This window comes from Piliocolobus tephrosceles, chromosome 11 (genome assembly GCF_002776525.5).
Source record: "Piliocolobus tephrosceles isolate RC106 chromosome 11, ASM277652v3, whole genome shotgun sequence".
Classification (NCBI taxonomy): Eukaryota; Metazoa; Chordata; class Mammalia; order Primates; family Cercopithecidae; genus Piliocolobus; species Piliocolobus tephrosceles.
The window spans coordinates 93,101,064-93,116,175 of NC_045444.1; the positions used below are offsets into that span (position 1 = coordinate 93,101,064).

Below are 15,112 nucleotides of genomic sequence, written 5' to 3' on the forward strand. Positions count from 1 at the left end.
GGTCTGTGGATGCCTCAATTTTATGACAACAGACATTGGAAGTCAGAAAAGTTGAATGAGAGTCACATTTAAAAAAAAAATCCTTGAGATTCATAGCAATAATAGAGAAATTATAAAACATTATCTTTATGAAGGTTATATCAGAATTGCAGAACATTTTAGGTATTTGTAAAATGCTTATTGATTCTACTCTAATTGGTTGAATATATGTCTCTTTGTTTCCACATATATTCATCCATACTTTTAGCACATTGTCTTGTGTTAATTTCACTATAACATTTGACAATTCTAATGTATTTTTTAAAAAATTAAAAGTCGCTGTGAACAGGAACGCATCTAAAGATTAAATATATTTAAATTCTTAATTACATCTAAGTCCTAGATTAGGAAAGCCAGGCTTCACTAAGATATTATGGAATAGTTAAAGCCATGCAGCAAAATTTTAAATATTCACTTAGTATTCTTTTAGATTACGTTCTTCTGTACCAGGGAAAAACAGATTAGCAGATTAATTTATTCATCTTGTAAAGGAACACATCTTAGGAGTGAATATTTCTTGGCCTATCTTGGATTTATGCTCACTCCCTTGGATTTATGCTCACTTGGATTATGCCTGGACTGAGTCATTTTAGATAGAATGGAGCTTGTGATATGGGAGCCTGGCTAAGATTTCCCTACTTTGCGACAATGATGTGTTTCCTTTGCTGGAATTAAGGTTCTTAAGGGCATACTTATTTTCTTTACCGAGTGGAGCACAAGCGGGGACTGATATGAAATATTTCCATCCTGTGCAGTTTTAGGGCCATGGCTGATCCTGGGAACAGAGGAGGGATCCACCACCCCTTGAGCTTCACCTGCTCCCTGCTCATTGTGGGAATGTGCTGTGTATCTCCTTTCTTCTGCCATAGCCAGACAGACCTGCTGGCTCTTAACCAAGCTGATCCTCAGTGCTGGGAATCCTCCTCAGTGCTTCTCCTGGAAATGCGGAAGCCTCGCATTTCCAACACTGTTTCGGGCTTCTGGGATTTTATGATCTACCTGAAGTCATCTGAGAACTTGAAGCATGGAGCACTGTTTTGGGATCTGGCTCAACTCTTCTGGGACATCTATGTGGACTGTGTGCTCTCTAGGAACCACGGCTTAGGAAGGAGGCAATTGGCTGGAGAGGAAGAGAAAATCTCAGCAGCACAGCCACAGCACACAAGGAGTAAACAAGGTGGTCAACCCCAGCTCCCATGTCTTTTGAAAGGGTCAATCAAGTATGAATGTGCTGAACTGTGAGGAAGAGGGAAATGGTATTAGGGGAATCCAATGTCATATATATTCCTCTCAAGAGGTGAACCCCAAGAGCACACCACTGATAGGAAGATAGATAGCACTTCTTTTTGTACTGCATAGTAGCTGTTTATATCAACATATTGTCCTTTTCCTCATACTTCCTGTGAACAGCAGCAAGGAAGAGTCAGAAAGAAAACACAAAAAGCACGATTCCCAAAATATAACAAAAAAGTATAAGCAGATCCCCCAAGATCAACATTATTTTTTACTATTAGCCTGAACACTGGCAGTCATAACCTGGTGTTTACTTGCCGTGGAATTGAGAAGACTTGAATATAAGCTTAGGAAACATTTGCAGCACATAAACTCTTGCCCTTGTTAAACTGAAAATAAGCATGGCTTTCATGTAAATAGAGAGGCTCTTTGAGAGGCATTCGGTTGAAGAAATCAAGAGTAAAAATGTCAGCTGGCACGTAGATTCACTTCATGTTGCTTTTTGAATGACTCTCAAATAAGTAATTAACTTGCAGCAATCTGAGTAATTAATTTTTAGTAAGTTGGAACTGGCTACAAATTTAGAGTTTTTCATTGAAGTAAATACTATATTCAAATAGTCTCATCTGAGGGCACAGAAAAAAAGTCCCTTATAGAATTAGAATGAGGTTGAGTAAGCCTCTTTGAGTAAACAGAGAGATGCCTGAACCCTATACATATTATTTTTATCCTTTTTTGATGTCGTTTCAACCAATGAGCATTGAAACCTTGTATCAAGGGCTGTTTGAGTGGCAATAACTCTTTAGAATTATATAAACAACTAGAAAACAGGGGCAAAACTAATTTTTACATTTGTACATTTTAGTGTTAGAATTGTTACATATTCCTGTAATCTCCGTATTAAAATAGCAATTAACAATGGTAGTTCTAGTGCTACCATTTCTCAAGGTATTTTAGAGCTTTTATATATCTAGTTTGTTTTAACCTTAGTAATTAAAAATCTTCATGATTTGCTGATCCAAAAAACCCAGATAACTCGGCTATTATTGACAGATAAGTTTATTATTTTGGTGTTATTATAACTCAAACCAATTTCATTTTTAGAGGAAATATTATTTCAGCAGCCTTGCTACTAAAGTAGAAATACCAAATGAATATTTTTAAATGTTGATCACCCATATTTTAAAAATATTTTGAACAGAGGCTGCCCAGGCATCAGCACCAGTAGGGACCGTATATTTTTAAATTCTGTACTGCTTAGGATGATCTGTAGGGCCTTTTCTTCCATATTTTAAAAATCATATTTAGCTGTCTTACTCAAATCACCAGCAATATTTTTTCTATCTTGCACTCACTTTGAATAACTCAAAGAAATGTCTACTAAATAAATGAAAATATTATTGGTATTTGGCTGAACATGAAAATGTTACATATATATGTGTGTGTATGTATATATATACACAAAAAATAAGTGTATATATATACACACTTATTTTATAAAGCTTTTCTCCAAAATGTTTTATACACACACACACACACACACACACACACACACACATTTATTTTATAAAGCTTTTCTCCAAGACAACTTCAGATTTGGAAGCCACTTCCTTCGTCTTGCTACAGAGTTGTTAGTGATTCAGCTGGTCTGCAAACTTTAGGGAGTTGTTATGCAAGTAGCCAAATAGCAGGAGTGAGCGTTTCACTTTATTGAGGTTATTTTAATGTTGTTTGACACAAACAATTGTTTGCAGACCAAGAAACAAGACTTTCCATTTGGTTTGTATAATCACAGTCAAAGAGGGTCTTGGGTCAAGGAAATACCACATCCAAAAGTTAAATAGTTACAGGAACATTGAGATTTCATCTCAAGAGGCTTGCTTAAATCTCTAGTGGTTCAACTGGGCTCTGAATGTACCTGCATGGATCCTCTAGTATGTTTTTCTTTTGTCCCTGGGGGATAATATGTTGTTAGGTTGGGACAGGAGAGAAGGTGAAGCAGTGCTTGTCTCTGTAGTTCTCAAGGAAATCACATCATCAGGGCAGAAGACAAGAAGAACTAAAATAAGTGTCTACGTAATATGCATAAAGGTTCTTGTTATTTTGATGTCTTCAAATCAAATAGTTCAAATGCACTTGATAAAACTTACTATGAATCACACTTTGTTAAAAACATAAAACTCCTATATAATTTTGCATGTTAATATATCATATTTGTTAATACTGAGTCAACAATATGAAAACAAAAAATATCAAATAACTGTGTAACCATGAGCAAGTTAACTAACTAATTTAGCCCTCAGTTCTTTCAACTGAAAAAGAAGTGTATAGAAAGTAGATGACACACAAAGTCAGTCCCATCTTTTCTGTTCCAATGAACTGTGATTATATATATATAAAAAAAAAAAACATACGAAAGGTACTTATTTAACTGTGAGAAGAACCTGGAAGAGCTTCACCCCAAGGACAGTTGATGGAGCTGTATGATGACCTGAATACCATGGCTGTTTGTAACAATGATGAGCAGGAACAGACGAGGTTCAGAAATAAAAGGGCTAGAGATGTCATTATGAGAAAAGCCTCTAAAGATCATTGTTATTTAGTCTAGAAAGACATGGGCTAATAGCTGAAGGTTGAGGTATCCAAGAGAAGGTATGAAGAGGATGTACCCAGAGTTAACCAGTTAACCACTAAATTTTGATGTGTTATGTCATGGGAGAAAGAGAGAAAGGGTGAGAGAGAGAGTTAGGGAAGGAGCATACTGATGACTCCTATATAGAACATAACAGAATTGAGAGTAACTCGTGGGTTAGTAAAGGCTTCAATGCAAATGAAGAAATTTTGTGTCAAAAATGGTGGCTCCTCCTTCAAGAAACCTTGCTATGCCACTGGGAGGGACAAAAAGCCCACTTTCCTGAGCCTGGCAGTTTGTATGTTCTAGAAAAATAGTGAGTCTTTGTTTTCCTCTGTGATCAGAAAATTAAAATTTAGATTTGTAATCTGATGGTGTTTGCAGCTGGTGTCTCACTAGCTGGCAAATGCTTATAGTGCTTATATTTTAAGCACTAACTACAAGAGAAAACAATTGTTCAGAAACATAAATAGACTCTCAAATGCTTGATTTTCTACTTCACCCATTCCAAGAAATTTTCTAAGCCACATACTCAGCAATTACCCACCTAGAAATCTACTGTTAAGAAACATTTAGAGCTGCAGCCATTGATGCAATCCAAGGCTATTCATTGCAATATTATTTATAGTAACAGAAAACCTGGAAATAATCTAAATGTCCCAAGATAGAGTAGTGGTTAAATAAGTTATAGTATAAAGTGTGCATACACAAAACTATGGTTATCTCTAGGAGGTTATATTATGAGTGGTTTATATTTTTTTCTTCACATTTATATTTAAAAATATATAATGACTTCACTTTTTAAAAATCAGGCAAATATTTTAATGCCTATTAATCAACAAAAAAGTATTTATTATAATGTATGTGTTTTAGATTATATACCTAAACTGCATAGGACACAAGACTTTGCACAAACACACATTGACATATATTCCTCTGAAATCAGTTTATAGAGAATTTTTATATTGGAGTGGCAGAAATATCAAACCTGCCTTTTAAAAATAATTTATTGATATTTAATTAACCTGAAACTAATTTGGTGATCTTATGAGGTTCCACTTTTCTACTTTCAGGTACATATTCTCAGCAACTAAGGACCTCCTTACTAAAGAAGAAAGAGTTGATTGAAGATTTGATAAGCATGCATGTGCGTAGAAGTGGGTCTAGTGCTATTGGAAAAGTGAACCTGGAAATAAAGAGAAAATAAATTGAACTTGGAGCTAATTCATGCCTTGGAATTAAATATACAAATATATAACATTTTTCTTAACTATTGATTATTTATTTATTTTAAATGGTGGGAATGCCCAGAGATAAATATGAACCCAAATTCTCTCAGTGTACTTATTTAAAGCTGCTTTCTATTATTTATTTATTTATTTATTTTAGGCTGCTAGCATGTTTCTTCAAATGGTGACATTACTGCCAGTCTATCCCACAGTCTAAAGGAGTTAAATGACTTCCAGAGATGACTTGGGGATTCTTTGTATCCATTTAATAGTTCAGTTTGGGATGCTTGACATGTTAATAAACTAGTGTGCCATACATTTAACTTGAATACACTGCATGGCTCCCAAGACTTTAACCACTGGATTGCTTATGCATAGGCACATAAGGGATGATATTTATTAATTACTAGCTACTGACAATCTATGATACCTGAATCTTGTTTGAAAGCATATTTTTGAATACTGAATGAAGCAAAAAGCAAAGCAAAACAAAAAACTGGCAAATAAAGCATTCTTCTAATGAAAACAAAATTAATAAAAGCTCTGGACCCCAGGTAATGTTATTGGAGTCTCTTTATTTCAATATTTAATGTTACTACAAATGACATCCAAACTCTAATAAAATAATGTTTAAGTGTAAACAGGTACAAACTATTTCCCAATAAGCACATTTGTTATTTGATTAAATATTATAACTCTATAAGTGTTTACACTTTGCATTGAAAAGCAAAATAAAAGGAACAGCATTATAAGAGAAGAACCCATAGATAATTATTTCCCTGAAAAAATGACCAGGCCTGAACAAGGTTTATAGCAGAGAAGTCCAATTAGCAAATGTATGTGAGTTCGAGACACAATGCTATTTTTATCTCTAGTTATTCCCAACTCTCCAATCATTCTATTATAACCAATATATAGGATTGACAGCCAGTTTGAATTTCAGATATGTTAGCGGTTCCCTTGCTTTTTTCAGGTCCAAAGGAAGCCTCAGTAAATGTCTTCATTGAATGATTAGGGCCTCCTTAAACTAGAAATTGCATCTAAAGGGTTATCATCAGAAAACACAGTTTCATTGGAGGATTAGCTGAGTCTTGACAACAGGAAAAAGGAGCTTGGGGAAAGAGGCGGGGGAGAAGGCCCAGCCTCAGCTTTTGGCTTATTGGGAAAATTAGTATTTTATTAAAAAGCTATCACCATTTGACTACCTTTTCTACATATGGGCTCGTGATTTTGCATTGATGATGCTTTTTCTAATGTTTTTCATCATATTCTTCAGAACTATCATGTAAATTCATTATCTCTTATAAATCATCAAAGAGACACTACACTTGGAGAATGAACTTGCAGAAGAGCCTGCCCTTTGTTCTCCCCTCACCTTGGTACTCTATGACAGGGAGTGGCAACCGTTTTCTGAGCGTCTGATAGTAAATATTATAGGCTTTCTGGACCATCCAGTCTCCACTGTAATTAATCAATTCTGCTTCGGCTAACAAAAGCAGTTATCACAATATATAAATGAATGAATATGGTTATGTTCTGATAAAACTCTCTTTATGGACACTGAAATCGGAATCCATACACTTTTCAGGTGCCACAAAATATTTTTCTTTGGACTTCTTCAATTTTTTTAAAAAGATGTAATAACCAAACTTAGCTCATAGCCTGTTCAAAACAGGGAGAGAGCAGAATTTGGCCCAGGGACTGCAGCTTGCTGATGAAGCTTATCAAAAGTGTAAGGAAGAAGCTGGGATGAAGTGAAAAGAAGAGTAACTATGCTAAGTGACAAAACTGAAACCAAAAGTTTATGATAGGCTGAAAAGCAGATTAAAAACTGTTAGGATGAGATGGAACAGGGATAACCTAGTCCTAATCCCATCCAATGGGACGTTATTTCACTCTGTAAACAGTTTCAGGAATTACAGATCATATAAAAATCCACAGCCTCTCTGAATGTAACATGGCCTGTATGTCACGATAATAGACAAAAACATTGAAATCACCACAATATTTATTGAAAGGAAGTACAGAGTAGTAGTTAGAGTATAGGCTCAGAAGCTGAGTTCAAATCACAGCTTCATCAAGAAGTGGCCAAAGCAACTTTGGACAAGTTACTAAACCTCTTTGTGCCTCAGTTTCCTCATAAAATGAGAAACCTACTACCTAGGTTTCTTGTAAGGATTAAATGAGTCAGCACATAGAAAGTGCTTAAAAACTAAGTGCTTTAACAGTCAAAAAAGGTTAGCTATTACTTTGTTAAGCATCTATAACCTAATCCAACATAATAAGAGAAAGGAGGCACACAGATGCTTTGGTGAAACTTGTTGGATGTGGAGATTTTAGAGAAAAACATTCATATATTAAATTTTTTATATTGAGATACTTGATTCATATACAGTTATAAGAAATAATACAGAGACATCTGTATGACCTTCATCTAGTTTTCCCAGTGGGAACATCTTGCATAACTATGGTACAATATTACAAGTAGGAAACTGATAGTGGTATAATCCAAATTTATTCAGATGTTACCAGTTTTTTTTTTTATTATTATACTTTATGTTCTAGGGTACATGTGCACAACCTGCAGGCTTGTTACATATGTATACATCTGCCAAGTTAGTGTGCTGCACCCATTAACTCATCATTTACATTAGGTATATCTCCTAATGCTATCCCTCCCCCCTCCCCCCACCCCACAACAGGCCCCAGTGGGTGATGTTCCCCTTCCTGTGTCCAAATGATCTCATTGTTCAATTCCCACCTATGAGTGAGAACATGTGGTGTTTGGTTTTCTGTTCTTGCAATAGTTTGCTGAGAATGATGGTTTCCAGCTGCATCCATGTCCCTACAAAGGACACAAAGTCATCCTTTTTTATGGCTGCATAGTATTCCATGGTATATATGTGCTACATTTTCTTAATCCAGTCTGCCACTGATGGACATTTGGGTTGGTTCCAAGTCTTTGCTATTGTGAATAGTGCCGCAATAAACATACGTGTGCATGTGTCTTTATAGCAGCATGATTTATAATCCTTTGGGTATATACCCAGTAATGGGATTGCGGGGACAAATGATATTTATAGTTCTAGATCATTGAGGAATCACTACACTGTCTTCCACAATGGTTGAACTAGTTTACAGTCCCACCAAGAGTGTAAAAGTGTTCCTATTTCTCCACATCTTCTCCAGCACCTGTTGTTTCCTGACTTTTTAATGATTGTCATTCTAACTGGTGTGAGATGGTATCTCATTGTGGTTTTGATTTGCATTTCTCTGATGGTGAGTGATGATTAGCATTTTTTCATGTGTCTGTTTGGCTGCATAAATGTCTTCTTTTGAGAAGTGTCTGTTCATATCCTTTGTCCACTTTTTGATGGGTTTTTTTTTTCTTGTAAATTTGTTTGAGTTCTTTGTAGGTTCTGGATATTAGCCCTTTGTCAGATGAGTAGATTGCAAAAATTTTCTCCCATTGTGTAGGTTACCTGTTCACTCTGATGGTAGTTTCTTTTGCTGTGCAGAAGCTCTTTAGTTTAATTAGATCCCATTTGTTAATTTTGGCTTTTGTTGCTGCTACTTTTGGTGTTTTAGACATGAAGTCCTTGCCCATGCCTATGTCCTGAATAGTATTGCCTAGGTTTTCTTCTAGGGTTTTTATGGTTTTAGGTCTAGATGTTACCAGTTTTACATGCACTCAGCTGTGTGTTTGTGTGTGTGTGTGTGCGTGTGTGTGTGTATGTATTTATTTGCTAAGCCTATTCTCCAGCAGAAACATCAAGATAGAAAATTAGGCCATAGATTCAGTAATTTACATGACACTTGAAGAAGACTGTTGCATGCATCCATGTAGGTCACACACTTGAATGTTACTCCGGAGGTATTCACAGTAAGAATGGCCCTTCATGCAGAGATCTGACTCTGCCATTTGCTCCTTCCTTCTTCATCCTCTACTTGCCTCCCTAACCCCCAGCCTTTACTCTGAACTGCAGAACTAAGACACATAAGTAGGGAGGGAGATCAAAAAACAAAACTTGCTTTCTTCATAGTTCACACCAAACTATTAAAAGAAAGGTAGAAGTCTTAATTCTTTTAATACAGTTGTGCAACTGCATTTTGTCATCACACCAAGAAGCCTTTGAGCCTGGACTCCATTTCACTTCAAATTGGGCAAGGTGATTTGATCAACAAGGGCAGAGAAGGCCCTGCACACTTGCTGAGCTCCACTGTACAGATCCATGTTTACTGAAGACTCTGGGCCTGAAATCAACAAACAGAAGAGTCTTTTAGAGGAACATACCTGTAGGTTCTCATGAAGATCTTGATAAAGCTCTCACATGGAGAAGAAACAGAATCCATTTTTCCTCAGTTCTTGAGGACAATGCCCTTAAGTTAGCTAGCAAATAAGATGGCTATTATTTACCATGATCATTACTACGAATTCAGCGAGGAATAAGTTCTTAAGAAGCACTTTCCCACAGCTCCTTGCACAAATTGGAGTTGCCAGAAAGCCCACTATTGAGCAGTGGCTCCAAAACTCTGGTGTATATAAAAATCACCTGGAGAGTGTTAAAACAGATTGCTGGATCTCACCTACAGAGTTCAGATTCTGTTCAGGTGGGACGGAGCCTGAGCATTTATATTTATTGTTAAGTTCCCAGGTAATATTGATGCAGCTAATCCGGACACCACATTTTGAGAAGCAGTGCTCTATAGTTACCTGGTTGATTAATGGTTTGAGTGGCCCCTGTGATCTGTCGTAATAGAGATTGTGGTGTAGAAAGATCTATGATTTGGCAGGTATCAACTAAAATTTTGATGTGCATAATCTTTAACTTAAAGAGTTCTGTTTTTTGGAATTGATCTTACAAACATATTTACATTTGCGCATAAAGATACATGTTATAAGGATACACACCAAAGTATTTTTGTGATAAAAATTGGAAGCAACTTAATTATATACCAACAAATAAATTACCGTGCATTTCTACCCTGGTATATTATGCAGCGTTTTAAAAAATGACATGCTCAATGTCTAAGAAGAAAGCAAAATCATAATACGATCTAACTTATGTTGAAAAAGTAGAGACATACATATGTGCATAGAAAACAGTTTGAAGGAAACTCACTAAACTGTTAATAGTGGTTACCTCTGAAAAACAGGTGGGAGAGAGGGAAGACCATGATGAGGAATTCATTTTTTAAAAAATCTGTGCACTTTGCATTTTAATTTCCAATAAACATGCAATATTACATTATTTGTGTAATTAATAAAAGTAAGCTCACAGGAAATGAAAACATGGGGAGATTTATTTCATTAGTTGTTTACTTTTTAGCTACATAATTATATTGTGGGTCCACCTGTGCTGTTTTTTGTTAAACATAAGGCTAGAAGGTTCATGCATTTTTTATCCCACTTATTCTCCAGTATCACTCTAGAGGACCTTTACTAAATAATATTTTATTGTCTAACTAACAAACCTTGTCCAGAGGCAAACTTATTTTAAGACATTGTTTCTCGGGCCACAGTAATAAAAACTTAAAATACAGCAATAAATAAGTAGGAAAGCCATAATCAACCTCACATACTGTAATTTTTCTTATTGTTATTCATTGTTTTCTTTTTCAGCTCTAGTCCCTCGAAATACTAAGAATAGCCAAAGATATTCACCTAACACCTAGCATGTTGCTTGGCATATACTTGGAATTAAATAAATGTAAGGACTGAATTAATATAGCACATAGGTAGAGACCTAATGAGATGTTAGATGGAATACTTGTGAAATTGACTGTCCAGAGAAAATCACAATAACAAAATAATTCACTTAAATGTAATTAGAAGTCTATCTAGTCTTTGAATAAATCAGGGATGTGAGACTAGACTACAAGAATGATAGATGTAGAAATGAAAAAGTATTAGGTTTTCAGTCTATGTTCACTCTTCTGGGCAACTGAAATACTGAGCCCATATCTTATTTACGATAATTAACTAAGCAAGCCAATATGTATTGAATAGCTACTCTGTACTAAGACCTTTCCCTTGAGCTCCAGATTGTACATGTTGATTGCCTCTGTGATGTCTGCATTTGGATGTCTCTCAGGCAATTCACAATATGTTCAAAACAGAACTCTTGATTTGCCAACCGCATAACAGTTTTCCCAACTTTCCCCATTGCAGTAAGTGTATCATCACTCATTCAGGGCAACACCTTCATCTCTTGACTAGACTACAGTAGGCTTTTACCTGGTCTCCTTGCTCACCCCTTACCTTTCTCTAAGTCACTCTCCACACAATGCCAGAACATTTTAAAAACAGAAACATACCCCACTTCAAAATAAATGCCCAGTGCCAAGCACAGTGCTCGGCACATAACAAATGCTTGATTAATAGTTGTTGAATGAATGAGTTAGTGATTGAATGGTGAACCAACTAGACTTTTTTTCTGCCTTCATGGAGCTTAAATGCTGGAAATCTATCTTTTCCCATTAATTACTTCTGTGTATATCTGTATATCTATCTATCTATCTATCTATCTATCTATCTATCTATCTATGAAGCAATGAATATAGTTAATCCTCGAACAATATGAATTTGAACTGTGTGAGTCCACTAATTTGTGGATTTTCTTCCACTTCTGCCACACCTGAGAAAGCAAGAGCAACCTCTCCTCTAACTCCTTCTTTTCAGCCTACTCAACGTGAAGATAATGAATAGTAAATATATTTTCTCTTCCTTATGATTTCGTTAATAACATTTTCTTTTTTCTAGCTTACTTTATTGTAAGAATGCAATATCCGATACAAATAACATACAAAATATTTGTCAATCAACTTTTATTTTACTGGTAAGGCTTCTTCTGTTCAACAGCAGGCTATTAGTAGGTAAATTTTAGAGGAGTCAAGAGTTACATGCTGATTTTTGGCAGCATGGAGGACCAGTGCCCCTAACTTTTACATTGTTCAAGGGTCAACTGTGTATCCATTACTATTCCAGTAAACACTTCTAGGATTCCCAGGCAACATTTGAGATTACCTTCTAAACAAATGAGATACAAATAAAGCATTCTCCTGAGCTTGGTCATTTCCTTAGAATTTGCTAAATTTGAAGTTTTAATTTCTGATTACTTAATACTTTTGAGTGATGGTTCTAGATGGGGAAGAAAGGAACAGGAATAAACCTCCTGCTCCCCACCCTTAACCATGCTCTTGTACATATAAGATCATGGCATATGCAAATAAAGACTGTTTTACTTGTTCCTTTCTGATTGGGATGCCTTTTCTTTCTTTTTCTTGTCTAATTACTCTGGCTAGGACTTCCAGTACTATGTTGAATACATGTAGTGAAAATAGGCATCCTTGCTTTGTTCCTGATCTTAAAGAAAAAAACTTCAGCTTTTCATCTTTAAGAAAAAGGAATATGATGTTAGCTGTGGGCTTTTCATATTTAGACTTTATTATGTTGAGGTAGTTTCCTTCTATTCCTTGTTTGTTGAGAGTTTCTCATGAGAGTATATTGAATTCCATAAAATGCTTTTTTCCTGTATCTATTGTGATGACTGTGTGATTTTTTTTTTTTTTTTTTTTTTTTTTGAGACAGAGTCTCGCTCTGTTGCCTAGGCTGGAGTGCAATGGTGTGATCTTAGCTCACTGTAACTTTGAACTCCTGGGCTCAAGTGATTCTCTTGTCTCAGTCTCTTGAGTAGCTAGAATTATAGGCATGTTTTACCATGCCCAACTAAATTTTCTTTTTCTTTGAGATAGGGTCTTGCTCTGTCACCCAGGCTGCAGTGCAGTGGTGCAATCACAGCTCACTACGGACTTGATCTTCCAGGCTCAAGCCATCCTCCTGCTTCAGCCTCTTGAGTTAGCTGGGACTGCAGGCATGTACCAACACATCCAGCTAATTAAACAAATGTTTGGGTTTTTTTTTTTTTTTGTAGAGATAGGGTCTTGACAAGTTGCTCAGGCTGATCTCAAACTCCTGGCCTCAATTGGTCCCCCCACTTCAGCCTCCAAAAGCACTAGGATTATAGGCATGAGCCTCTTCACCTGGCCATTGATTTCTTCTTTGACCCATTGATTGTTCAAGAATGTGTTGTGTAGTTTCAACATCTGTATACATTTTTAAGTTTTTCCTTCTGCTATTAATTTCTAGTTTTATTTCACTGTGGTTGGAAAAGATATTTGGTATGATTTCAGTCTTCTCAAATTTGATAAGACTTGCTTTATGCATTAACATATGATCTATCCCAGAAAATGTTCCATGTTTGCTGGAGAATAATGTATATTCTGCACTATTGGGTGAAATAGTCTTTGTATGTCTCTCAGGTCTATCTATTTGGTTTACTGTGTTGTTCAAGTCTACTATTTCCTTATTGATTTTCTGTCTGGAGGTTCTCTTCATTATTGAAAATGGATTATTGAAGTCCCCTACTATTATTATATCACTGTCTATTTCTCCCTTCTGTTATGTCAATGATTGCTTACATATTTAGGTGCTCTGATGTTTGGTGTATATATTATTATAATTATTGTATCTTCTGGGTAAATTGACCCTTTTATCATTTTATAATGACTTCTTTGTCACTTGTGTGAGTTTTTGACCTAAAGTCTATTTTGTCTCATACAACTATAGCCATCCCTGCCATTTTTTGAATACCATTTACATAAAATATCTTTTCCCATACCTTCATTTTCGGCCTTTGTGTCCTTAAATCTGAAGTGAGTCTTCTGTAGACAGCATACAGTTGGGTCGTTTTCTTCAATCCATTCAACAACTGTATGTATATCTTTTGATTGGAGGCTTCAATCCATTTATATTTAATAATTATTGATAGGGGAGGACAATTTTGCCATTTTGAGAGTTGCTTTTTGTCTTTTAGTTGCATTGCCCCCTTCTCCTAGTTTGCTGTCTTCATTTTTTTTATATTATTTAATTCATTTTTTTCTTTTGTGCGTCTTTGACAGCTATTATATTTGCACTTACTATGAGGCTTATATAAAACATCTTACAGTAATAACAGCCTATTTTGGCTGATAATAACTTCACTTCAATTACATTTAAAAAGTTTTCACTTTCAGTCACCATACACTTTTCTAAATAGTCTTTTTTTTTTTTGAGATGGAGTTTCACTCTTGCTGCCCAGGCTGGAGTGCAATGGCACGATCTTGGCTCACTGCAACCTCCGCCTCCTGGGTTCAAGTGATTCTCCTGCGTCAGCCTCCTGCGTAGCTGGGATTACAGGCACATACCACAATGCCTGGCTAATTTTGTATTTTTAGTAGAGACAGGGTTTCTACATGTTGGTCAGGCTGGCCTTGAACTCCCAATCTCAGGTGATCCGCCCACCTAGGCCTCCCAAAGTGCTGGGATTATAGGCATGAACCATCTCACCCAGCCATCCCCATACACTTTTCTTTTTGGTTGGTTTGTTTTTGTTTTATTCACTGTTTTGTTGTTGTTTTCATTTTAGAGATGGGATCTTGTTGTCTTGCCCAGAATGGAGTGCGGTGGTGTGATTAGCTCATTGTAACCTCAAACACCAAGGCTCAAGTGACCCTCCCTCCTCAGCCTCCTGAGTAGATATGACTATAAGCATGCATCTCCACACCACACATCTTTACAACAATTTTTTTATAAAGATGTGGTCTCACCACGTTTCTCAGGCTGGTCTTGAACTACTAGCTTCAAGCAATTCCCTGACTCAGCCTCTTAAAGTGCTGGGATTACAGATATGAGCCACTACATCCAGCCCCCATTTTGTTATTGACATCACAATTTACATATTTTTTGTATTGTATATTAATTAACATATTTTAATGTTATTTTTAATACTTGAGTCTTTTAACTTTTATATTAAAATTATTTAAATACCACTGTTTTCATATTATAGTATTCTGTATTTGCCTGTATATATTTACCTTTACTAATTAGTTTTTAGATATAGTATTTTCGATTGATAGTCTATTTCTTCTTTCAGCACTT

At 35.8% G+C, this 15,112-nt stretch overlaps 2 protein-coding genes across 2 annotated transcripts in view; one reads left to right on the top strand and one right to left on the bottom strand.

The window, feature by feature from the left end:
* The first annotated feature begins 798 nt into the window (after positions 1-798).
* FAM237A (family with sequence similarity 237 member A) lies at positions 799-5,172 on the top strand. Its single transcript, XM_023217074.1, has 2 exons — positions 799-1,216; positions 4,978-5,172. Exons 1-2 carry the CDS (start codon positions 805-807, stop codon positions 5,109-5,111), a joined length of 546 nt encoding a protein of 181 aa, XP_023072842.1. The 5' UTR covers positions 799-804; the 3' UTR covers positions 5,112-5,172.
* A 3,582-nt stretch (positions 5,173-8,754) lies between these two features.
* Positions 8,755-15,112, bottom strand: part of DYTN (dystrotelin) — a 75,009-nt gene continuing 68,651 nt past the window's right edge. Inside the window, exon 12 of the mRNA XM_023219512.1 lies at positions 8,755-9,387. Within this exon, the coding sequence (XP_023075280.1) occupies positions 9,284-9,387 (104 nt within the window). The 3' untranslated portion in view covers positions 8,755-9,283. The remainder of the gene's footprint in view (positions 9,388-15,112) is intronic.

Bases quoted from the DNA above. Each gene is read 5' to 3' on its own strand.
- FAM237A (XM_023217074.1), top strand. From the start codon at position 805: ATGGCTGATCCTGGGAACAGAGGAGGGATCCACCACCCCTTGAGCTTC. The intron at 1,217-4,977 runs GTGGTCAACCCC...TTCTACTTTCAG, and splicing joins GCACACAAGGAGTAAACAAG to GTACATATTCTCAGCAACTA.